Here is a 26,860-nt window from a genome sequence, read left to right on the forward strand (position 1 = left end):
TTACACCTTTATTTAACTAGGCAAGTCAGATTAAGAACACATTCTTATTTTCAATGACGGCCTAGGAACGGGGGTTAACTGCCTTGTTCAGGGGGGATTCGGGGATTCGTTTTTGCAACCTTCTGGTTACTAGTCCAACGCTCTAACCACCTGCCTTACATTGCACTCCACGAGGAGACTGCATGGTAGGCTGACTACCTGTTACGCGAGGGCAGCAAGAAGCCAAGGTAAGTTGCTAGCTAGCATTAAACTTATCTTATAAAAAACTATCAATCTTAACATAATCACTAGTTAACTACACATGGTTGATGATATTATAGTTTATCTAACGTGTCCTGCGTTGCATTTAATCGATGTGGTGCCTGTTAATTTCTCATCGAATCACAGCCTACTTCGACAAACGGATGATGATTTAACAAGCGCATTTGCAAAAAAATCACTGTCGTTGCACCAATGTACCTAACCATAAACATCAATGCCTTTCTTTAAAATCAATACACAAGTATATATTTTTAAACCTGCATATTTAGTTAATATTGCCTGCTAACATGAAATTGTGTCACTGCTCTTGTGTTCATTGCCTGGCTCGTTGCGAACTAATTTGCCAGAATTGTATGTAATTATGACATACCATTGAAGGTTGTGCAATGTAACAGGAATATTTAGACTTAGGGATGCCACCCGTTAGATAAAATACGGACCGGTTCCGTATTTCACAGAAATATTTAATTTTTATTTTTTCGAGATGATAGTTTCCGGATTCGACCATATTAATGACCAAAGGCTCGTATTTCTGTGTGTTTATTATATTATAATTAAGTCTATGATTTGATAGAGCAGTCTGACTGAGTGGTAGTAGGCACCAGCAGGCTCGTAAGCATTCATTCAAACAGCACTTTTGTGCGTTTTGCCAGCAGCTCTTCGCAATGCATTGCGCTGTTTATGACTTCAAGCCTGTCAACTCCCAAGATTAGGCTAGTGTAACCGATGTGAAATGGCTAGCTAGTTAGCGGGTGCGCGCTAATAGCGTTTCAAACGTCACTCGCTCTGAGACTTGGAGTAGTTGTTCCCCTTGCTCTGCATGTGTAACGCTGCTTCGAGGGTGGCTGTTGTCGATGTGTTCCTTGTTCGAGCCCAGGTAGGAGCGAGGAGAGGGATGGAAGCTATACTGGCAATACTAAAGTGCCTATAAGAACATCCAATAGTCAAAGGTATATGAAATACAAATGGTATAGAGAGAAATAGTCCTATAATTCCTATAATAACTACAACCTAAAACTTCTTACCTGGGAATATTGAAGACTCATGTTAAAAGGAACCACCAGCTTTCATATGTTCCCATGTTCTGAGCAAGGCACTTAAACGTTAGCTTTCTTACATGGGAAATATTGCACTTTTACTTTCTTTTCCAACACTTTGTTTTTGCATTATTTAAACCAAATTGAACATGTTTCATTATTTATTTGAGGCTAAATTGATTTTATTTATGTATTATATTAAGTTAAAATAAGTGTTCATTCAGTATTGTTGTAATTGTCATTATTGCAAATAAATAAAAAATAATCGGCCGATTAATCGGTATCGGATTTTTTTGTCCTCCAATAATTGGTATCGGTGTTGAAAAATCATAATCGGTCGACCTCTAGTCTGCACCATGATCGTTTGTTGGTGATGTGGACACCAAGGAACTTGAAGCTTTCAACCTGCTCCACTACAGCCCCGTCGATGAGAATGGGGACATGCTCGGTCCTCCTTTTCCTGTAGTCCACGATCATCTCCTTTGTCTTGATCACGCTGAGGGAGAGGTTGTTATCCAGGCACCACACAGCCAGGACTCTGACCTCCTCCCTATAGGCTGTCTCATCTCATCGTTGAATTTTTATTTACACGTTGTGTGTATTGTTGTGAATTGTTAAATATTACTGCACTGTTGGAGCTAGAAACACAAGCATTTCGCTACACCCACAATAACATCTGCATGTGACCAATAAAATGTGATTTGATGATTTATAGCCAAATTGTTTTATGACAACTACACTCAGCAAAAAAAGAAATGTCCCTTTTTCAGGACCGTCTTTCAAAGATAATTCGTAAAATCCAAATAACTTCACAGATCTTCATTATAAAGGGTTTAAACACTGTTTCCCATGCTTGTTCAATGAACCATAAACAACTAATGAACATGCACCTATGGAACGGTCGTTAAGACACTAACAGCTTCCAGACGGTAGGCAATTAAGGCCACAGTTATGAAAACTTGGGACTCTAAAGAGGCCTTTCTACTGACTCTGAAAAACACCAAAAGAAAGATGTCCAGGGTCCCTGCTCATCTGCGTGAACGTGCCTTAGGCATGCTGCAAGGAGGCATGAGGACTGCAGATGTGGCCAGGGCAATAAATTGCCATTTCCATACTGTGAGACGCCTAAGACAGCGCTACAGGGAGACAGGACGGACAGCTGATCGTCCTCGCAGTAGCAGACCATGTGTAACAACAACAGTATAGGATCGGCACATCCGAACATCACACCTTCGGGACAGGTACAGGATGGCAACAACAGCTGCCCGAGTTACACCAGGAATGCACAATCCCTCCATCAGTGCTCAGACTGTCCGCAATAGGCTGAGAGAAGCTGGACTGAAGGCTTGTAGGCCTGTTGTAAGGCAGGTCCTCACCAGACATCACCGGCAACAACGTCGCCTGGACCAGACCAACCCACCGTCGCTGGACCAGACAGGACTGGGAAAAAGTGCTCTTCACTGACGAGTCGCGGTTTTGTCTCACCAGGGGTGATGGTCGGATTCGCGCTTATCGTCGAAGTAATGAGCGTTACACCGAGGCCTGTACTCTGGAGCGGGATCGATTTGGAGGTGGAGGGTCCGTCATGGTCTGGGGCGATGTGTCACAGCATCATCGGACTGAGCTTGTTGTCATTGCAGGCAATCTCACCGCTGTGCGTTACAGGGAAGACATCCCTCATGTGGTACCCTTCCTGCAGGCTCATCCTGACATGACCCTCCAGCATGACAATGCCACCAGACATACTGCTCGTTCTGTGTGTGATTTCCTACAAGACAGGAATGTCAGTGTTCTGCAATGGCCAGCGAAGAGCCCGGATCTCAATCCCATTGAGCACGTCTGGGACCTGTTTGATCGGAGGGTGAGGGCTAGGGCCATTCCCCCCAGAAATGTCAAGGGGACTTGCAGGTGCCTTGGTGGAAGAGTGGGGTAACATCTCACAGCAAGAACTGGCAAATCTGGTGCAGTCCATGAGGAGGAGATGAACTGCAGTACTTAATGCAGCTGACCCCACCTTTGTTCAGGGACACATTATTCCATTTCTGTTAGTCACATGTCTATGGAACTTGTTCAGTTTATGTCTCAGTTGTTGAATCTTATGTTCATATAAATATTTACACATGTTAAGTTTGCTGAAAATAAACGCAGTTGACAGTGAGAGGACGTTTCTTTTTTTGCTTTGTTTAGTACAGAAATATAAATATCCCATAATGTACATGAAATACATAACACCTTCATGTTCCCAAATGTGATGTATATACGCGACGATTGAAAAAAAAGTATGATCCTGAAATATATAGCAAATGTTAGGCTACATATATTTAGGTCACAAAACATTAGACAAATAATTGTCGAAAGAAAATGTATCACAAACATCCAAAAGTAAGTGGTCATCGTATTGTATTTCCTGCATAGTAGGATATCACAAGACAAAGAGTAGCCTAAACTGTTCAATGTGATCATTTTTATAACCATAGCCTAGTACTACAATTGACTCTGGTCTGTCTCACACTAAATTGTATTTGCAACAAAATAATGTAATAAACATGAAATTCTCCATTATTACTGTATGTATACAGACAGATATCCTACCATACATTTATCCTTTTTTATAATAGAAGCATCTCTACCACTGTGTGTCAGTGTTGTAGACGTTTGCCACAATGTAGCCCTGCCTACCTGTGAGAAAATGCACTCCTTTGACTTTTCAGTCATCCTCATCACTTTTCTTATCCGCTATTGCTGTGTTTCCCTATCCCTCTCTGACTTCTGACTGTTTCGGCTGTGCTGGCCGCTTCTATAGCTTGGGCTGCTCTGGGTACTCTCTGGTCTTTTGAGGATGTCACTCCCTTTATTCTTTTCATCGTCCAGGGGCAAGTAATGCTCACTGGCATCTGAGTAATGGTCATCGGCATCGGAGTGATCACCATCATCTGAATAACGCCCAATATCCGCCCTCCCCCGCCCTGCTTCGTCATGGCCTTTATCCTCATTTTCTTTTTTTGACTTGAATTCATCTTTCTCAGCCTCCTGCTCTCCCTCCCTTTCTTGGTCAGCAAAGCTGTCTTCATAATCGTCTGGGTAGTCATCCTGGAAGACCATGTTGTAAATAGCCGGTGTATCTGTCTCGTCCTTTTCACTGAGAAAACAAAATGAATAAACACTTAACACAAAAAATATCAACTCTTATACCATGGCATTGTTGAATACTCGTTTCTGATTGGGTTGAAGGGCATTCTAGAGCGTGCATTATTTCAGCACGGTAGAATTCAATAGCTTTAGTTCATTCTTACATGTTTGAGCTGCCTTTGAAAGCAAAAGTCAAACTGAAAACATTATTGGCATTATTGAATTCGATTTTTATAATAGCAAGCTAATGGTGTGTTCGTAAATTAAATCTGGAGTGCCAGAGTGCGCTCTGGGCGTTCGTATATTCAGAGCGGTTCGCTCTCGGAGCGCACACTGGACGCTCTGGCCAAGGAGAAGCCTTGATCCAAGCATTCTGACCTCACAACCGCAGTCAAGCACCCAAGCTAACTGCTAGCTACTTCCAGACACAAATGAGAGAACACCTCACTCTGACCATTTTACTTGCCCTAGCAGAGCTGGTTAGGCTGTTTTCATGTTATCCAGATCGTTGGTGATTGTAATTGCTGGCAACAATTTAATTCTGATATTTTTACTGACACCGGGGCCATATTCAACAGGTATTGAACGATCGCAAATTCATCAGTTATTCTGCGCTAAGACTGATGGTTTGGCTAGCTAAACTAGCAAGTATGTTTGGCTAATGATTTTGACTAATGAAGTATGTTTACAAAATGTATAATTCACTGTCATTGAGCCAGAAGTCTACCTTTGTTTTGGGTCACTGGAGGAGGTGGTCCAGCATGCAGATTCTTGTCCACCTGGCTGCTGGGACTTGGGCACCTTGCCACTGACAAAGTCCTCACTCACTCCACAGCCTCGCAGGGTGTCTGTGTAGCACTTCTCTGCAGCGTGTTTGGCATTCATCTGTCAACAGACAGAAGTGAAAAATAGCATACATCATGACCAGTGATGGGAAAATAGTCAGTCATACATTTATTATTCATGCAATATACACTACCATTCAAAAGAATGGGGTCACTTAGAAATGTCCTTGTTTTTTAAATCATTTTTTTTGTCCATTAATATAACATCAAATTGACTGATGTTTTGCGGGTACTATTTAATGAAGCTGCCAGTTGAGGACTTCAGACGTCAGAGTGTCTAGTTTGAGAAACAAATGTCCTTGTCCTCTTGCTCAGTTGTGCACCGGGGCCTCCCACTCCTCTTTCTAGTTTTATAGCTTCTTTAAATCAGCACATCAGTTTTCAGCTGTGCTAACATAATTGCAAAAGGGTTTTCTAATGATCAATTAGCCTTTTAAAATGATAAACTTGGATTAGCTAACACAACTTGCCATTGGAACACAGGAGTGATGGTTGCTGATAATGGGCCTCTGTACGCCTATGTAGATATTCCATTAAAAATCTGCCGTTTCCAGCTACAATAGTCATTTACAAAATGAACAATGTCTACACTATTTCTGATCAATTTGATGTTATTTTAATGGACAAAAAAAAAATGCTTTTCTTTCAAAATCAAGGACATTTCTAAGTGACCCCAAACTTTTGGACGGTAGTTTATATTTATTGTGTGAATGAGTAGTGTGAGATGTGGAAAGGATGCCTCTTATAACTACTGAAATGAAACCCATGTCATGTCACTCCACGACTCGCGTGCGTGCGTGCGGGCCGTTTCAGGCTCACCTGTGCGACCTGCTCCAACAGCAGAGGCCTCCCCTTCACTCTCTCCTGGATCTCCCTCATCTCCTCCTGGTACTCCTTCCTCCGCTGAAAGTCCTGCTTTCTGTTTGAAACACACAGACAACCTTTCACCCCTGTGATCCCACAACCCTCAGCACTGAAATAACCCTCAACCCTGACCTGTTCAACAAAAACATCACTTTTACAACCGCGGCTTACTGTTACTGATATGGAAATCATAGTCACAATTGAGACTATTGAGGCAATGTTCAGTTCAGTCTTTAGGTTTGCAATTCCACTCATCATTTTCATATGAAAAGACCCAAACACAACAGATTGATAAACTGTTTGGGGGGGGGGGGGGGTGTTCATACTGGTCTCAGGTGGGGTGAGTTTCCGGGATGGTTACAAGTATAATTGTAATGTTATGGATTTCTATATGGGTTACCTGAACTGCTTGAGCTTGGACTGGTTGGTCTGGGAGAGGGGCACGTGGGCATCATTGGCTTGGGCACACTTAGAGACCACCTTTGCAAGCTTCTTCTCTCTCTGCTTCTGTCTCTCACTCCAGCTCTCCTCCTCTTCCTCCGCCTTCTTTCTCTGCTCAAGCACCTTTCTACTCAAGGAGACAAGGCAGTCATCGATGACAGGATGGCATTGGTGGAGGAAGGACTTTGTCAAAAGGGAAAATGAAGGCCAAGGGCACTAGAAGTAGGACTAGGGGGGTAATGTCAGAGGTTGGGCATTTTGTTGTTTTGGAGCTGGAAGTGTATAGGAAGTCCACAGGATTCAACAGACAAGGGTTTCAACTTTCAGGCCATAACTATTCCTAAAAAGAGCAACTAAAAGGTCTTCTGAAGCTCTGACTAGCTTGTCTAAAAAGGAGACGCCCCTTGCTATTCTATGTGGGTAGTACCTTACGGCCTCTTGGCGTTTTTTGCTGGCATCGGTGACTTTGGCAGGCAGCTGTTCCAGACTGCCTGAGAGGGAGGAGCAGAGGCTAGAGTTGTGTGAGCGGACGAGCCCAGCTGTGCTGACGTAAGGCCAGCGCTTGGCCCGGGGACTCATCTGCTCCTTCTCGATCTCGGCCAGGATGCGTTCGCGGTGCGAGGGGATCTGTGACGTCCGGAGCTGGAACGGCTCGCACGTTGTCAAAGGCTTCACGTCGCGCCGGCTCTCCAGCTGCTTCTTAAACCTCCTGTAGCTGGCGTCGAAGTCGGGCACCTCCGGGTTTATCTTAGGCCTGTAAGGGGCCCTGTTGTCATCCTCGGATCCAGCGGTGTCCCCCCTGGCTCCATCCTTAGCATGCTCCCTTTTGCTAATGTGGCGTGCCAGCATGTTGGGTGGCATGGAGGAGCTGTGGAACAGCTCCTGGGCCCGCATCTGCATCTTGATGGCACGGTACAGCTGCTCCTCCTTCAGTTGCTCGCCCGTAGCCGCCTCATACACCGCCTTGGGCACGGGCTTGGCCCTGAATGGTCGGATTCTCTCCTGGCTGATTGGCTGGAGGTTGCGGAGCTGCTCCTCTCTCTGCTCCCTCTTGAGACGTTCGCGCTCCAGGAAACTGAAGGGCCGCTGGGTGGAGCACAGACACTGCTGCTCCCGCTCGTGCATGGCCCGCCGCGCCTCGTCGCGTTCGTGGAGCTCCTCGTAGAGGGGCAGGCGGACGTGGACGGGCACAGAGCTGGCACGGAATTTGTGCTGGCACTCTGTCAGCTCCTCCAGCTGCTTCCGCAAGGCCGCGTTCTCCAGCTCGATCTCTGACCGCGTCTTCACACCTTTCTGGCGCTTCTGGTTCTCCCGCAGCGTCATGTGGAACGGCTTGGGGACGGTCACTCTGGGTTTCGAAGGCTCGTGTTTGACATCTTTGCACCCTTGCTTCTGGTCCTTACCCTTGATGCCTTTCTTGTGGCCCCCAATGAGGCTCTGGAGGGAGGATGTGGACGGGTGGCGCTGGCGAGGCGACAGCTTGAAGTCCTGCCACATGTTCTTGATGTGCTCTTTGGGGGAGGACTGCAGACCCTTCTCCACGTTGTTGTCTACAGCACCTTCCTCGTCAGATGTGTCCGACAGCCCAGAGCCCCTCCTCAGCTCCAGAGCCGAGTGGGCCTTCCTCAGACGCCTCACAGGCATGGGGCTGATCGTCAAGTACGATCTGGTGAGCGAAAAAAGATTTTACACCATTAGAATATGAATTGACTGAGTACAGTACACCCACCAGGAACAGAAATAATGTACCCTACCAACTTCAGCGTATTATCTTGGTGGTTAATCAAGAAAAACAACAAATTCCAAGCAAGAGCAACAACACACCCGTGTGCCTGCGCCCCCTGCACGTTTTCCGAGGGTGGTGCGCCTTTGAGCTCCAGCTTCTTGCGGTACATGCCCTCTAGCTCGGCCATGGTGCGGAGGTGGGCCCTCTTCAGCTCCTCCAGCTTGCGGTAGTACTCCTCGTTGGAGAAGTAGAACTCACGCAGGTCGATGTGGTCCCCCGTCACTCGGTAGTCTTTGATCATCAGGAGGCTGCCCTTCCCGGGGGCATACCCATCACCGTAGTCAGACCCCGAGTTGTCATACTGCAGCTGAAAAGTCAAAGAACGTCATGGGGAAAATGAAGCAATAAAAAACATTTACGTTGTGCACGGACTGTAGAAAACGTGTCTGTGGAATCCATTCCATACAAATAAGAAATGTAGCCTACAAAGGACATTATTGGTCAAATGCAAAATCAACTTTGTCTCGGGCCGTAACAACACCCGTGCCAACATATCCTCCAAACACCGGCTTCTCTGGTATTATCACTTAAGTAAGCTATGGAAGCAAAGGGTATCTTGGATAGGATTGTGGCTGCAGGAAGAAAAAGCCTTTCAACTGTATTTCTATGACTTTAAGATACATCTTAAAGGGGAAGCCCCATATGTTTTAATATGCCAAATGTATGGAAGTGTATCATCATGTAAGAGTAGTACTGATGACTGGACATATTGTAGATGGTTAAAGCATAAGGCCTAATATGAATTGTGTAGAGTAGAGCATAATATGAGATGGCTACTTGATGCCTAAGCTCATTATCCCCAGCTCTGTGGGTTTGGATGACCTATCCATATGGTCACGCACGGAAGGTGGGTGATAATGGAAGGAGCGTGTGTTCAACTGTCACACTAGCTGTTCTGCCTCCAACCATCTCAATCTTCTTTTCTTCGGATGATGAATGGATGAGATCCGATCATACATTTACAAAATATTAAGAAAAGAAGTCTAAAGCTTGGACAAGCAATTCTAAAGAGTATCGTACTGATCACGGTACAAGCCAGATCAAAATGAATGTACTTTCTAAATAAAAAAACTATTTGGAGATGCCCAGATGTAGGGAAAATCCTTGTCCAGTGAGGAAAATAAAATGGGATTTGAAATAATGTTGTCCAAAGGTAATTAAGCATTTAGGATTACTGGCACTGTGACGTCAGTGTAATCTAGTAAAGGAGGGAAGCCAAAAATAGGCCAGTAACAAATTATGCAGGTCAAATCCTCTCCCACACAGGCAGGTTGACCTGAACAGTCAAATCTCTGTAGTAACACTTGAGAACAACATACATTTTATGAGAATCCACCAACATAAGTAAATGCTTGACCTGAATTTCCCAATCTTCAACATGAAAGATAATTCAAGGCATATCCACTTTACATCACTATCCAGTGTCATAGGCTTGTATAGGCTATACATTAGGCCTACTTACATCAACTTAGATGTTTGGTAGCAATGTGTGATCAATATGTTTTATGACTAAGCCATCTAGCAGATCATTGAGGGAGGACCCAAGAATTAGCCTATTATGGAATGAGGAACCATGAATAATAAAAAAAAAAAAACGTATGCAACCGGTGTGCAACGTACCAGCTATGTGCAACTGGTGTTCCATTTCTCTTCCGATCAACATAATGAATGAGGGTATAACGTTGATGGATTGGTTAGTCGGATGAATGGCATTTTGGCAAGTGTCGGATGGTGCTCCAGTCCTCTTTCCACCCGTATGATGGATTTCATCCAATCATTGCAGAATATTTCTTGATCGCTTAGCTCAGCTTTCAAATACAAAACTCATCAGCCGATATCTTACCTCTTTTTCGTAGTCTCGATTGTCAATATGACCAGCTACTGACGAATATAGAAGGGCTCGCTGCCTTTCATACAACGCCAACGGAGCCTTGGTGTGTGCGTCTACCGGCGTTTTCAAACAGGAAGTAACCAGGACGTTGGCGCGATGGGCATTCGCCATTGTTTCCCCTGTTCTTGCTGTCTTTGTCAAAGATGAATCTAATAGAGACGCTGCAACTACTTGGCAAAAGCACAGCAGATGCTCTCCAGAGCACCAGCATCGTGTGGTTGTAAAGGATATGACTAGCTGTTTCAGGAAGTGAATCGTTTTTTTTCTTATTTTTCTTGAAAACTGTTAATCGCACATTTTTTAGCATTTAGATCCTAACAGCTTTTTTGTTGGCATAGTATTTAATTGTCTTAAAATATAGTTAATTATATATATATATATTTATATATAGTATATATTATATAGTTATATATATTATATAGTTTATTTTTGCAAGATATGAAAATATTGTTTGTACATTTACATTTGTGAATATGACATTTGGCCAAAAGAATAAGGAAATTAATTACATAAAATTGTTTCAACTTATTTCTATCGTAAGTAAAGAATCCAAGCAGTACATCTCTCCATAATAGTGCAAAATCTTCATAAATGTGTTCAATTATAAATCTACTCTTGCCACAGATTCCTTACATGAATACAATGCCAAAAAAATGCAACACGTGTCTGGGTGGTCATTACAAAAGGTAACGTTACAATTAGATTATTTTTTTACTTCCTCATATAGAAGTTGGCAGGATAATATTTATGAATAATTTAAAAATAAACTTCCTTCATTTTGTTAATAAGTAGGTGTGTGTGTGGCAACATCCAAACTTTTTTTTTCCAGTGGTGGAAAAAGTACCCAATTCTCATACTTGAGTAAAAGTAAAGATACCTTAATAGAGAATGACTCAAGTAAAAATGAAAGTCACCCAGTAAAATCTTACTTGAGTAAAAGTCTTAAAGTATTTGTTTTTTAATATACTAAGTGTCAAAAGTAAAAGTAAAAGAATAAATCAATTAAAATTCCTTGTATTAAGCATTTACAGACAGCCAGGGCACCGCCAACATTTAGACATAATTTACAAATGAAGCATGTGTTTAGTGAGTCCGCCAGATCAGAGGCAGTAGGAATGACCAGGGATGTTCTCTTGATAAGTGTGTGAATTATACAATTTTCCTGTTCTGCTAAGCATTCCAAATGTAAAAAGTACTTTTGGGTGTCAGGGAAAATGTATTGAGTAAAAAATACATATTTTCCTTTAAGAATGTAGTGACATAAAGTAAAAGGTGTGAAAATATAAAATAGTAGAGTAAAGTACAGATACCCCAAAAAGTACTGCTTTTTTCCAACCGATATTATTAATAAAACCATTGCAATAAGGCATGACATAAGGTATAGATACAACATCCTGTTGAAACAAGGCTCGTATAGCTCTGTTGTTGTTTAATGGACAAAAAGAAAAACATATCTTTCCTACTGATGAGTCAATTAATTAATTGTAGGTATGTTCTGAGGGTCAGGTCTTGACACGTTCCTGAATAATAAGGCAACACCTGAGGGAATGGCATCTAAAACGATTGAAAAATCTTTAGGTGTTACAGGGATCTTGTAAAGTGATAAGAATTCCTTATAACTAAGTAAAAGACCCTCTGCATTTACAAGTTGTCTCACCAATAGGATATTATTTCTGAACCAATATTCTAAAAACAAAGATGTATTTTATACAATATGTCCCAATTATTCCATATAGAATATCTATGTGGAGGAAAATGATGCTTATAAATGAAGGACCATGACAAGAAAACCTGCAGATGAAAAGCAGAGTTTCACTGTAACTTTGTCAATATTTTAATTGAAAACCAACATGAAGTTAAGGCCACCAAAAAGTAGAGAAGACATGAGGAATAAAGTTCCACAAAGAAGTACGTCTTCTTAGGAACTGTTTTATCCAATTGATCTTAAAAGTATTATTTAAGGTAATAAAGTCCAGAAAATTCAGGCCACCATACTCAGAAGTGTTCATTACAACAGTTTTCCTAATGTAATGGGTACGGTTTCTCCAAAGAAAGTTGAAAAGCATCTGGTCTATCTCTTTGCTTATTTTACCGTCAAGATCTAAAGATAGAGTAGCATATGTTAGTCTAGAGATGCCTTCAGCCTTGGTTATTAGGACTCTTCCATTAAAAGATAAGTTACTCTGTAGCCATTGACTTAGCTTCTTCTGGGGTTTTTTAATAACAAGGTTCAATTTTAGTAAGCCTTTAGATTTCTGATCCTTAGTAATGGTTATGCCTAAATATGAAAGTTCTTCTTTCACTGGAATACCATAATATGAGGTTGCCACACAATATTTGAGAACCATGAGTTCACATGTATTAATGTTTAGACATAAACCAGAGTCTTTGGAAAAGGATTCTATCACATTGATCGATATTGGAATCTGACTAGCATCTTTCAGAAAAAGTGTAGTATCGTCAGACAGCTGGCTTATAATAATTTCTTTACCAGCTATGGAAATACCATGTATAGGACTATTATTTAAAGAATTTGTAAAAAGTTGGGTGATTAATAAAAACCGATACAGTGAGATAGGACAACCTTTAACTCAAATCTAGGTGAGGTGCTATGTTTCAGTTTGATAGAGCTGTTACCATTCCCATAGAGTCTTAATACCCTTACAGAAAAAATCCCCAAAGACAAATTTCCCAAGGGAGTGGAAGAGGAACCGATGCTCCACTGTGTCGAAAGCTTTATAAAAATAATATGAAGCTATCCTCGGTTATTAGGTCTGAGTAGTCAAGTATGTCTAATATTAGTCTGATATTGTTAGAAATGTGTCTGTTCCTCATAAAGCCAGACTGTTTTTCATCAATGATTCCATCCAGGACTTCTTTAATTATTTTTTTCAAGTAGTAATGCTAATATCTTAGTCATTATTAAGAAGATAAATTGGACGCCAGTTATCGACGAGCAGCACTTTTTTAATAACCCCTGAGTTATTGTAGGAGGGAAAACATTGTTTTTAATACTCTAAAAAGCTACTTGTTCAGAAAATAACTTGTACAATTCTGCCGTAATTCCATCAATACCTGAGTTTTTTTTGGTCTTTAGATGTTTGATACACTCGATAATCTCTTCAACTATAATGGGTTCATCACACTGTTTAGATTCTGTATCAATGATATCCCTGAATAATTTTCACTCTCAAAAAAAACATCTGTGATTCCTGACAGTACGTAGTGCTATACAATTCCCTGTAAATTACCTTCGACAGTGTTATCTTGTGATCATGTCATCAATGTTTTGTGATTATTGGTGTGGTAAAAATGTTAGCTAACGGGTCATAAATTAGCATGTTTGACATTTTAGTGGAAATACTAATCAGCTTTTTGATAAACGGCGTAGCAAAAAAAAAAAGGTCCCGTTTATTGGCATACGGTCCCCAGTTATCGGGCACCTTAATATTTTCCGAAGCGTTTACTAGATAGTTGACTAGTTGGCTAGCCTCCCTTTTAAAAAAAATACTTGCATGTCAACTTTTCATTGCGTAGCCCGGTGCGCCCTCCCGTGGACTCTTTTAAAAAATGGTTCTTCACCAACATATTCAGTGTTGTAACCAAATAATGTCTCATAATTTGTTTTACAGATTAATGTTATGTTTTGAGAAAGTAGATAACAGTTTAATATAAAATATAAATGAGTTTAAATAAATACACCTTTAGTTTCAGTCGTGTGCATTGACAAACAATTAAAACACAGTTGGAGTTTGTGTTGCAGAGATGCACTTGGAAAGCAAAGGAAGAAATACACAAGATGGGTTGAATAAATATATATTATATTTTAGACATGTATTTTTTATTTACAAATAAATCATTTCATATGAAAACAAACTAAACAAACAATTAAATCTCGACCTCCATCCCTATATTTCCACAAAAACCACAATAAAAAAATCCAGCTCCAACGCCACCTCTACTGCACTCACCTGCAGTAGAACCAGTGCTGGCAGAAGTCACTGCACACACCTGCAGTAGAACCAGTGCTGGCAGAAGTCACTGCACACACCTGTAGTAGAACCAGTGCTGGCAGAAGTCACAGCACACACCTGCAGTAGAACCAGTGCTGGCAGAAGTCACTGCACACACCTGCAGTAGAACCAGTGCTGGCAGAAGTCACTGCACACACCTGCAGTAGAACCAGTGCTGGCAGAAGTCACTGCACACAACTGCAGTAGAACCAGTGCTGGCAGAAGTCACTGCACACACCTGCAGTAGAACCAGTGCTGGCAGAAGTCACTGCACACAACTGCAGTAGAACCAGTGCTGGCAGAAGTCACTGCACACACCTGCAGTAGAACCAGTGCTGGCAGAAGTCACTGCACACACCTGCAGTAGAACCAGTGCTGGCAGAAGTCACTGCACACAACTGCAGTAGAACCAGTGCTGGCAGAAGTCACTGCACACACCTGCAGTAGAACCAGTGCTGGCAGAAGTCACTGCACACAACTGCAGTAGAACCAGTGCTGGCAGAAGTCACTGCACCCAGTGCTGGCAGAAGTCACTGCACACAACTGCAGTAGAACCAGTGCTGGCAGAAGTCACTGCACACACCTGCAGTAGAACCAGTGCTGGCAGAAGTCACAGCACACCTATGGCACCTCGGACCTACACTCCTGCGGGAGCTTGCAGGTGGATCACGCTCCCTGCAGTGAGCACAGCAGGCGGTGTCTTATTTTATTTGGAAAAAAATAATTAAAAAACACATTCAATTGATAAACATGGTTTTGCAAAACGTAGAAGCACTACAGCAACAATAGTAATTGATACAACAGAGAGGAAAACAAAGATTATGATGTACCTGAGAGTTCTGCCATGAGTAGCGTGACAGAGGTGGCCGGTGGAGCTTTTCTCTTCCTTTTCTGTGCTGCAATTAAGAGAACAAGTAGTGTGAAACAGAGCATGTTTCATGAAAACCCTTGTCAAATGTTTTACAACAATACCTCTGGAGGAAGCTGCCGAAGTTTTGAAGGTGGTGGACATGCCTTGAGGGCTGGTGCTAAATTGCAGGGGGCAGGGACACCATACGAAGCTGCTATGGTGATGTGACCAGGGGAGACGGAGGAGGCAGTTGGTCCAGAGGAGGCCGCGTTGGTGGTGACAGATGTGGGGGTGCATCATGGTGGTCGTGGACGACACTGCCGACGATGGTTTGGAGGCTGGTGTTTGTATTGGTGTGGCCGGGAGCGTAGGCACGTTGCCTTTTTTCTGGCCTTTTATCTGCAGCTGGGGGCTACGGATGCTCTTACAGGTGTTGGACACTGGGAGGCACTGGCGATGCAGCTGTCAGGAATGGTTCCAGCGGGAGGTCCAGCAGAGGCGATGGAGTCAATGGTCTCATCCATGGCAGCCCTCTATGTTCTGAGGGCTGCCCGACGCTCTTTCTCCTCTGCCTCGGCCCTCTCCTTCTAACCCCTCTCCTGCCACTGGCGCGTGTATTCCTCCCCGGTGAGGCATGTGGCGACCACAGGGAGTCTTCTGTATCAGTCTAGACGATTCTTCAGGACAGTAAGGATGTGCCCCAGGTCCTTCGCTATCAGCCCCCCCTCTATTAGGGGATGCTCTTCTGGAGCAGGGGCTGGAGCAGGGACTGGGGCACGGACTGAGGGTCCTCCTGTGGTCGCTGGGGAGGAGGTGCTGATGGACGGCACAGTGCTGCTGGTTCCAGGAGAGGAGGTAGTGGGACCCGGTAGGGACCGAGACGGCATTAAACGGGACCCTTCAATGGCTGAAGGGTAAAAAGGGAAGAGGCCATACTTCTTAAACCCTTCCACCACGTAGCACATGTCCTTGAAGTGCTGGTACGGGTAGTGGAATACTCTGGCAAATTCTGATTTGTTTACAATGTAGGAGTGGTCAAAATGGCTGAGGTCTCCAGCTACCTTGGAGAACTCAGCAATTAAAGGGCCAAAGTATGCCACGTCCAGCAGCTGCAGGACATGGGTGCAGTGTGGTGGAAGACAAAGAAGTATAACCCCTTCCCTTAGTGCCGCCACGAGCACCTCCAGGTCCATGTGGCTCGTGTCCATTGAAGAGAAAGAGAGGGCGCTCCTTCACTGCATAATGAAAAAAGTGCTGAAACCACTTCCTGAACAGGTCCCTGTCAATGTAGCCACTGTTTGACCGTCCATACAAGGCTTAGGGGGGGCCTCCCAGTGTGTAGTGGCCACCGGGGAAACACTTGGGGTAGATGATAAACGGGGGGACATCCTCCCCAGCTGCGTTGAAGCAGGCCAGCACTGTGATGTGCTCCTTGGTCCCCGGAGCCTGCTGGTACACGTGTTTTGCACCCTGGGGAGCCAGCGCTTTGTGCCTGCTCTGGTCGCTACAAAACCCAGACTCACAGTTATATAATTGTCTGGGTTTCTCCCTCAACCCAATCTCCTCCAAGTGCTTCTCATAAGAAGTAAAGAAGGTGTCCATCATCGGACGTGTGGCACACTCCGCTCTCCCCCTGTCTATGGTGTCCGGCCTCCTCATGCTCAGGTTCTTGTGCCTCCTCCTGATCATTTCCCACCACCTCTTCCCCAGTGGTGGGATTGTTTCCCCTGGGTGCCGAAACCTAGAATATAATAAAATTGTCCATCAGGAAATGTTTGTATGTAATGTTTGTATTAAATATATATCTGTTCGAAGTTGTTTAGAAACTAAAACTAAAAATAAGGCCTTGTGCTTCACATTGTTTCGTAGCCCCCTAGAATTAAGAGAAACTATAGACAAAGACAAAACAACAAAGATAATATAAAACTATAAACTGTAGGATGAGTCAAAAACGTAGGAGCAGTGAACGTAAGCTATAAGGGAACCGAGATCTGCACCATTTAAGTCAACTTAAAGTGAAAATAGCTTATACTATAAACTCTCTGAGCTAGTTGTTATCCAGCTCTTGAAATTCATCTCAACAGAAAATTATGTTCAAGACCAAACCAAGTGTTCTCTATACTAAGGGAGAATAAGAACCCTCTTTAGGGTAAATAAAATAAAATAAAAATATATATATATACACTACTGTCCAAAAGTTTGGGGTCACTTAGAAATGTCCTTGTTTTTGAAAAAAAAGCACATTTTTTGGTCCATTAAAATAACATCAAATTGATCAGAAATACTGTGTAGACATTGTTAATGTTGTAAATGACTATTGTAGCTGGAAACGGCAGATTTTTAATGGAATATCTACATAGGCGTACAGAGGCCCATTATCAGCAACCATCACTCATGTGTTCCAATGGCACGTTGTGTTAGCTAATCCAAATGTATCATTTAAAAAGGCTAACTGATCATTAGAAAACCCTTTTACAATTATGTTAGCACAGCTTAAAACCTTTGTACTGATTAAAGAAGCAATAAAACTTGGTCTTATTTAGACTAGTTGAGTATCTGGAGCATCAGCATTTGTGGGTTCGATTACAGGCTCAAAATGGCCAGAAACAAAGCACTTTCTTCTGAAATTCGTTAGTCTATTCTTGTTCTGAGAAATGAAGGCTATTCCATGCGAGAAATTGTGTACTACTCCCTTCACAGAACAGCTCAAACTGGCTCTAACCAGAATAGAAAGAGGAGTGGGAGGCCCCGGTGCACAACTGAGCAAGAGGACAAGTACATTAGAGTGTCTAGTTTGAGAAACAGATGCCTCACAAGTCCTCAACGAGCAGCTTCATTAAATAGTACCCGCAAAACCCCAGTCTCAATGTCAACAGTGAAGAGGCGAATCCGGGATGCTGGCCTTCTAAGCAGAGTTCCTCTGTCCAGTGTCTGTGTTCTTTTGCCCATCTTAATCTTTTCTTTTTATTGTCCAGTCTGAGATATGGCTTTTTCTTTGCAACTCTGCCTAGAAGACCAGCATCCCGGAGTCGCCGCTTCACTGTTGACATTGAGACTGGTGTTTTACGAGTACTATTTAATGAAGCTGCCAGTTCAGGACTTGAGTAATTTACAACATTAACAATGTCTACACTGTATTTCTGATTAATTTGATGTTATTTTAATAGATATTTTTTTGTGCTTTTCTTTCAAAATCAAGGACATTTTTGTGACCCCAAACTTTTGAACGGTAGTGTATATACAAATAAATATAAAACATTTATGGGTACCTACTATTTTAAGTATATATGAAAATAAAAAGTACAAAAAAATTATGTATATACACACATACAAAAGTGTTAAACAAATCAAAATATATTGTAGATTCTTCAAAGTTGCCACCCTTTGCATTCTCTCAACCAGTTTCACCTGGAATGCTTTTCCACAGTCTTGAAGGAGTTCCCACATATGCTGAGCACTTGTTGGCTTCTTTTCCTTCACCCTGCGGTCTAACTCATCCCAAACCATTTCAATTGGGTTGAGGTCAGGTGATTGTGGAGACCAGGTCATCTGATGCAGCACTCCATCACTCTCCTACTTGGTCAAATAGCCCTTACACAGCCCGAAGGTGTGTTGGGTCATTGTCCTGTTGAAAAACAAATGATAGTCCCACTAAGCCCAAACCAGATGGGATGGCGCATCGCTGCAGAATGCTGTTGTAGCCATGCTGGTTAAGTGTGCCTTGAATTCTAAATACATCACTGATAGTGTCACCAGTAAAGCACCCCCCCCCCCACACACACACACACCATCACTCCTCCTCCTCCATGCTTCACGGTGGGAACCACACATGCAAAGATCGTCCGTTCACCTACTCTGCGTATCACAAAGAACAAAAAATCTCAAATTTGGACTGATCAGACCAAATGAAAGATTTCCACCGGTCTAATGTCCATTGCTCGTGTTTCTTGTCCCAAGTAAGTTTGTTTTTCTTATTGGTGTCTTTTAGTAGTGGTTTCTTTGCAGCAATTCGACCATGAAGGCATGATTCTCACAGTCTCCTCTGAAGAGTTGATGTTGAGATGTGTCTGTTACTTGAACTCTGAAGCATTTATTTGGGCTGCCATTTCTGAGGCCGGTAACTCTAATGAACTTATTCTCTGCAGCAGAGGTAACTCTGCGTCTTCCTTTCCTGTGGTGGTCCTCATGGGAGCCAGTTTCATCATAGCGCATGATGGTATTTGCGACTGCACTTGAAGAAACTTTCAAAGGTCTTAAAATGTTCCGGATTGACTGACCTTCATGTCTTAAAGTAATGATGGACTGTTGTTTCTCTTTGCTTTTTTCAGCTGTTCTTGCCATAATATGGACTTGGTCTTTTACTAAGTAGGGTTATCTTCTGTATACCACCCCTACCTTGTCACAACACAACTGATTGGCTCAAACACATTAAGAAGGAAATAAATTCCACAAATTAACTTTTAACAAGGCACACCTGTTAATTGAAATGCATTCCAGATGACTACCTCATGAAGCTGGTTGAGAGAATGCCAAGAGTGTGCAAAGCTGTCAAGGCAAAGGGTGGCTACTTTGAAAAATCTGAAATATATTTTGATTTGTTTAACACTTTTTTGGTTACCACATTATTCCATGTGTTATTTCATAGTTTTGATGTCTTCACTATTATTCAACAATGTAGAAAATAGTAATAAAGAAAAACCCTTGAATGAGTAAGTGTTCTAAAACTTTTGACCGGTAGTGTATATTGTCCATAATGTCTATAAACACCACCATATACATATATATTTCAGACTGACGTTCTTGTTGCTCGTTCTGATATTTCCTCTTTTTATTTTGGGGATTTCTGTGTATTGTTAGGTATTACTACACGGATGGCGCTAGGAACACAAGCATTTCGCTGCACCTGCGATAACAGGTGAAAAATAGGTGTACGTGACCAATAACATTCGATTTTATTTTATTAGTATGTGACTTGACTTTATCCTCTTGGACCCCTTTGGGAGCATAAGGCGTCCAACATTGGACTCAGAACCACTAATGTTCTCTTTTTCCGTTCAAGTGGGACCATAGTCAGTTCTGCAGTGATATATGGTTACATCAGGTTGTTACCATTCCCCTCTTTTTTTGTTTTGTACCATAGTACTAGTTTTATTTATGTTTGTCATTCTAGGCAGTGTTACCCAGTCTTGTTCAGAGTCAGAAAGGCACCTCTCTTTAAGTAGCTTAAGGATGATATTGTTGGATGCATTACTAGTCTGTTTTTTATCCAATTGTATGCTTGTTTGTTTTCTTACCAAAACATTAGGGCAAGAAACCAATAGTGGACTTGCATTGCCGTGGTGGTATTTATTTTGAATGAAATTAAAGAATACATTTCAGGGTTTTTCATGGTGTAAATCAGTGTTTTTTTTTAATCCCCCTTCTGATATTTCAATGAGTGTGTACCCTTTGGAAAGCAATTCCCTAAACAATGTTCAGCAAGGGTCTCATCCAGGGTCATGTTCATTAGGAACCAAACAAAATAAAACAGGGAGGAAGAAACTAGTCTTTTTCCATTTACGTGGGCCGGCACCCGTGAGACACTGGGGGTGCTTTTTTAGCTTGGATTTACATAACAATGGCAAACTCTGCACTTTAACACCACAAAAAGCAACAGTCTTGAATGATGCAGAGGTTTGGGATTCTGCTCGCCACAAGTCTTTTGTGTCACACTCCTGATGGAAACAACACGAGAGCTTACATTAAAGGGATACTTCAGGTTTTGCCAATGAGGCCCTTTATCTACTTTCCCAGATTCACATGTACCCGTGGATACCATTTTTATGACTGTGTCCAGTATGAAGTAAACTAGAGATTCACGAGCCAATGCTAAGTAGCGTTACCCATAGACTTCGTCATTGCGCTAACGCTAGTTAGCAATTGCGGTAGTGATAGTTAGCAACTTCCTTCAAACTACACGCAGAGACATACAAATGGTATCCACGAGTTCCTGTGACCCCGGGGAAGTAGATTGCCAAAATACTGAAGATTACCTTTAACATAAAACATTGGCAACACCCAGTGCTTCATTTGTAAATCGGGAGGTGCCGGAACAAACAGTGAGCACGAGAGGGGGGTGACCTGGGGAGTTCTGAGGTAACGGAATGTATGATGAATTTTTAAAATCATTTATAATAAAGCATTGCATTCATACAATCACATTTGTGTAGTGGCATAGAGCAGTAGAGTAGAGGCACTTACAGAAGTTCCATACATGGGGTACATTTGTTGTAGCATAATGTCCAGGAAAATGTTGGCCTTTTATAAACGCATTTCATGCAATTCTACGTCATTTTACATGATTGGAGACTTTGGCAGAAGCTTTTTTAATACCACACAAATGATCGAAATGGCAGGCTACTTTGACACTGACAAACGAAGAGTCAGAGATCAATAAAAAACGACCATGTCCTGAATCCATCAATAGCCTAGGTGTGTGGAGACACATATTGTAGGCTACAACGTGAAGAAGAAAGTATAGTCCTAAAAATGCTTTCCAGTTTCACTGACTCACTCAATGATGCGCAGCTCATTCACTGATAAGAGAATTATCTATTAAAGGTAAATGAATCAATAAACCATGATGAATTATTAGTCATACAGAATGGTTAATGAATAATCAATGTAATGATCAATGTAGGGATCGATAAGTTTGATTAGTTCTGGAAAGTCCAGGAACCACGGGATAGGGAAAGAAATGTGTGTATGCAATTAGGAGGGACACCAGGAGACAGATGGTCCAGGGAGGGAAAGCTTCAAAGCATTTCTAACCTTGAGGGAAAGGAACAGGCTGAGCTCGGGATAGCGATAAACAGTGTGAGAAATGTATGGGGGATGCAGGTCACCAACAGTTTGTGTGTAAATGCATGTGCGTAAGAAAGCAAGAACTATATAATGACTGTTTTGTTATCCTGACCTCAGAACGTTCTCTGAATAAAGCTACAGAAACCTTTTGCAGAAAGCTGAGTCCTTGCCTAATTATTATAACCCATTGTCTTACAAACCTTGGGCATTAGTCAAGGCGAATTGATTATTGATTATTATCATCAAAGATATAAATTCCTTTAACAATTGGTCCTTCGACCGGGATTTCAAACTGCCGCTGTCGTTCCAAGGAGACACCGAAACTGTGCACGGGCGGATGAAATATCCGTAAATCAAAGACCTGGCCCTTTTTTGTGGGTTCTTTACAGGCCGGTGGCAAACTGGTACGCGACAGAGGTGGTGACGAGATTCTACGAACATTGAATTCTCAGCTGCAAGATAAGGTCAGTAATCTTTATTCATTATTTTGGGGTTAAATTCTAAACTTACTAAAAATTCCTATAAAGCATTGGTCAAGATAAAGGTGAGGGAGGATTTTAAATATAGGAAGTAGTCTGGGACTATTCGGAAACGGACGGGTCCGTAATGACTCGTAGTAGTTGAGGCCATTACTAAAAATAAACTACCCCGTATCGATATAGTCTGGGACTATTCAAAAGATATGGGATGTAGTCTGGGACTACTAAAAATATATGGGAAGTAGTCTGGGACTGCTAAAAATATGTGGGAAGTAGTCTGGGACTGCTAAAAATATATGGGAAGTAGTCTGGGACTACTAAAAATATATGGGAAATAGTCTGGGACTATTCAAAATATATGGGAAATAGTCTGGGACTATTAGGGGTATATGGGAAGTAGTCAGGGACTATTAAAAATATAGAATAAAAGCACACCCATAGATTGTGAGAATAAGCATAATAACAAGGAAAGCAATTGAATAATATGGGTGGTAAATCCTCAAAGGAGGTCCCGGAATTAAGAGAGATATATGAGAGATATATTGAATCCAAGGATAAAAGGAACATTTATTTTGACCCAAAATGGAGAAATAAGTATGAATTTGATGGACGTTTAGATGTAGAAAAGCTAGAGTTAATGGTAGAACATAGACATGTAGATAGTGTAGAGGACAGGACAGTCAAAGCCCTGAGAAGGCTGCTGGAAGAACAGGGTAAGGAGAGAGAGGAGCTACTGAAGTTGAGAGAGGATGGAGAGAGTGGCCAGTACCCTATGATAGCATTGCCAAACCCACGGGCTGGGGATGATGGGGCACAGGCCACTCTGGATGTATACAGGGCATGGACACAGAGAGATGTGGTCCGAGCCGTAGAGGGTGTAGTGCATCCTAAGACAGGTATAGAAGGGTTCAGAAGAGATCTGGAAGGTCTAGCAGCCAGCTTTAAGCTAGACACAGGGGAAATTGAGAGAGCAGTAAGACAGCTGGTGGGGAAGGACTGGGCAGCGGTCCGGGGACAGTGGGAACCTGGACATAATGATTTGGTGGTATTGCCCTGGGCGATAGATGGACAGTATGTCGAGAAAATCACACAGCTGTGTAATAATCTGAGGGACCACTATCACCGACATGCAGATTTCTCTAAGGTCCACGAATGTAAACAAGAAGACAATGAGACTATAAGTCAATACCTAGAGCGATTAAAGGAGGTATTCAATGCCAACAGTGGGTTAATAGAGCCACCGGTAGCCCAGGGGAACGATACAGCATATCACCAGCAACTGAAAATAGCTTTCCTCAGTGGAATGCGCCCAGAGATAAGTCGTGCCATAAAAAGGACTCTAGTAGGATGGGGAACAGCAACTCTGGCAGAGGTAAAGAGATATGCCGTTCACTATGAGCAGCATGGGAAAAACAACAGAATTAAAAAAGAACAGAAAAAAGCAGAGTACCTGATAGCAACCCTAGGGGAAATAGCGGGGAGGAGAACAGACTCTGTAGACAGAAGGGGAAAAACAGGGAGACGCGCTGACAAAGACGGAAAGAAGCGGTGTTTTAATTGCGATAGAACAGGACATTTCGCCAGAGACTGTACAACACCCTGTGAACATTGTGACCGAGTAGGACACAACTACCGAAATTGTAAACATGAATAATAGCATTGATGTTCAGTGGTAGAATTCTTGCCTGCCATGCGGGGGACCCGTGTTCGGATCCAGCCCATGCACCATGGGACTAAAATTAAATGTAATTATTGTTATGTTTTGACTGGAACGATACGGTTGTTAGTGTTTGTTTAAGATAGAAAGCGAATGTTTTGATTGCTTGTTTAGTTTAAATAGGAAGACAGATTCTTTCAAAATAATAGCGAGGCGAATTCGATAAAGTACGTTGTTTGTGGTCTAAATGGCCTGCTTAAAGGATTTATAGAGAATGGGAGTTGTATTTGAATGACGGAATCAAGGAAAAGGCAGTTACTTAAATCTAATGAATTATAAGGAGCGTAAATTAATAATTGCGACAGAATTGTGGCGATATACATGATTTTTTTTTTTAAACCCTTGGACATTTCATAAGACTATAAACCAATACCTAGAGAGATTAAAGGACGTGTCCATCGCTAATAGTGGGTTAATAGAAACCCCGGTAGTGGATGGATTTGATGCCCCGTATTATCAGCAATTAAAAATTGCTTTCCTCAGTGGAATGCGTCCCGAGATAAATCATGCCACCAAACAGAACCTCGTAGGGTGGGGGATAGCAGATCTGAGGGAAGTAAGAGAGGCCAGAGAGGGGGTCGAGACAAATACAGAGAGAAGGTCAGGCGCCCACAGAAAGGCATGTTCAATCACATAAACCATTGAGGAAGTTTAAAACTAATGATTGGGGGGAGTACAATTGGATTTTAAGTATTATTAGGTTTTGTTTATAGTCAACTGTTGGGTTTTTGAATCAGTGTGATAGGATGAAACATTGACCAAGTGGTTATTTTATGGGAAAAGGAGCGCTTAACTCTCTTTGGAGAAAAAAAAAAAAAAAAATTCCTAGGGACATGATATCTTAAAGGGGTATACACACATGGCATTTTGGAAGTTTTGTTTTCAGAGTTTTAATAAACACACAAAATTCTTTTGATAAGGGATGTTCTGGGAACCTGGGATACAAATGTAGATAAAGTTCTTAGCTTTAATTTGTTTAATGTAGTAAGACACACTGTTCTGAAAGGGTGGTATGACTTTTTAACCCCTCTGGTGACTTTTCCTGTGTGGTCTGATCAGCCACATTGAAAAGCCATTTGGATGGTGAATTAAGGTCATTGGTGATATTGATTTTAAGGGAATTTGGAGAACTGATAATTATGATGGAGTTAAAGTTCTTAGACACAATTGACAATTTGAACCAATGAGAAGACTAAAAGGGCAAAGCCTTAGACTAAGGGTAGGCTTCTTTAAGTCTATTTTCCTAGAACAATAAGGGTAAAATAATTTTTCTTGGTGGAATAAATCAGATTAGTCATTTTGATCTGATTATGTTATTTGAAAATATTTTGACCAGGAGCAGGGGTATTTTTTACATTATCTAGATACGTTTATTTTCCCTTAGGAAGTCAGCTGTTGTTGAATTCAGTATAAGAGATTTAACACAACAAGGCTTTGGAATTGATATACTAGTATTACAATATTTTGTTGTGAATAAGTTTAATAATGGTAGACTTACGTCAACAGGACAGGGATATATGACATCTGTAGGTGATCCAGGATTATTGAGGGTATCGAGATAAATTTAAGTAGATATGCAATATCTAGACAGGTTGATTTTTCTAAAGTTCAGGAGTGCAACGAAGGAGACAATGAGACATTTAGTCAATATTTGGAAACAACCCAGATTTGATACTTTTTGTTATGAGAAAAATCTGGAGACAGATAGAAGGGCAGACAGAGAGATCCTCCCCTGCACTGCTGAAACCTTGAGGGTTGGGGAGTAGCAGGAAGAAAGAAGGGGGGCCAGCAGGAGTAGATAGGAAGAGAATTTGGTTCACTTAGCTTTAGGATATTAATTCATGGAGAGACTATCGGCTCCGTTGGCAGGCATGTATTTTAGTTTTGATTTTAAGTTTATGTTTGGTAAATTCGCTAGGAGGAGATATGAAAGCTTAGTTGGTTTCAGGTGTTAGACACTGAACCATTGCCCAGACACTATTCTACACAGTAGGCCGAAATAGTAGCATTGACTAGAACCGGTGAAATAAGAAAGGAGAGAAAAGTTACTATTTACACAGACAAGCACATAGACATTTAAAACCATACAAAACAGCACAGATACATCTTAAAGAAGATAAGATACTTGACAGAGGATTGTTAAATGATAGCTAAGGATGAAGGCCCCAGGGAGAATTGGACATGTGGAAAATGAAAGGGGGCATCCTACAAGAGAAGGTCTGACATAAGGATAATTTACTTATCCTACCAAAGACATTGTATGGATACGCAGCAATATTGATACATAGGCTAAGCAATGTATCAAGGGGAGGGAAGTATAGTAGAGTAGTTAGGAAAGAGTGATGGCCTAGAGGATAATTACTTAAACAAAATGTTTTTGTAAGAAGCTCCATTGAAATATTCCGAATTGAGGGGAAGAAGGGGTGTTTAACAATAACAGATAAGTATAGCAAATGGGTAGAAGCGTTCCCAACTTACTTGGTGGACATGATTATGGTAGCTAAAATATTAAGTCAAGATATAATCCCTAGAGTTGGTTTACTAGGAGCCATCTCTTTAAATGATGGATGACAGTTTAGCTAATCAGGTAGAGCCTATAGAATGACAGAGTTAGAGATACCAGAACAGGTAGACATAGACGTTGAAGAAATACTAGCAGAGCACATGAGAAGACTGTTTGTTAACCAAACCCGTATGTCCAAGA

General features: G+C 41.9%; 1 protein-coding gene across 1 annotated transcript; it reads right to left on the reverse strand.

Annotated features, from left to right (window-relative positions):
* Window positions 1–3,459: 3,459 nt before the first annotated feature.
* Window positions 3,460–10,470, reverse strand: LOC115208584 (protein FAM161A-like). The gene is made up of 7 exons (XM_029776755.1): window positions 10,207–10,470; window positions 8,402–8,670; window positions 7,005–8,243; window positions 6,537–6,704; window positions 6,092–6,191; window positions 5,155–5,312; window positions 3,460–4,437 (listed from the first exon to the last, which is right to left on the reverse strand). Exons 1-7 carry the CDS (start codon window positions 10,363–10,365, stop codon window positions 4,035–4,037), a joined length of 2,496 nt encoding a protein of 831 aa, XP_029632615.1. The 5' UTR covers window positions 10,366–10,470; the 3' UTR covers window positions 3,460–4,034.
* Between the last annotated feature and the right edge of the window lie 16,390 nt (window positions 10,471–26,860).

This window comes from Salmo trutta, chromosome 14, assembly GCF_901001165.1.
Source record: "Salmo trutta chromosome 14, fSalTru1.1, whole genome shotgun sequence".
Classification (NCBI taxonomy): Eukaryota; Metazoa; Chordata; class Actinopteri; order Salmoniformes; family Salmonidae; genus Salmo; species Salmo trutta.

What these genes read in the sequence shown, in the direction of transcription:
- LOC115208584 (XM_029776755.1), bottom strand. Translation starts at nt 10,365, where the DNA reads ATGGCGAATGCCCATCGCGCCAACGTCCTGGTTACTTCCTGTTTGAAA. An exon ending in CAGGGGGCGCAGGCACACGG is followed by an intron (nt 8,244 to 8,401) that starts GTGTGTTGTTGC and finishes TTCGCTCACCAG; the next exon opens with ATCGTACTTGACGATCAGCC. An exon ending in TGTTGGAGCAGGTCGCACAG is followed by an intron (nt 5,313 to 6,091) that starts GTGAGCCTGAAA and finishes GTCTGTTGACAG; the next exon opens with ATGAATGCCAAACACGCTGC.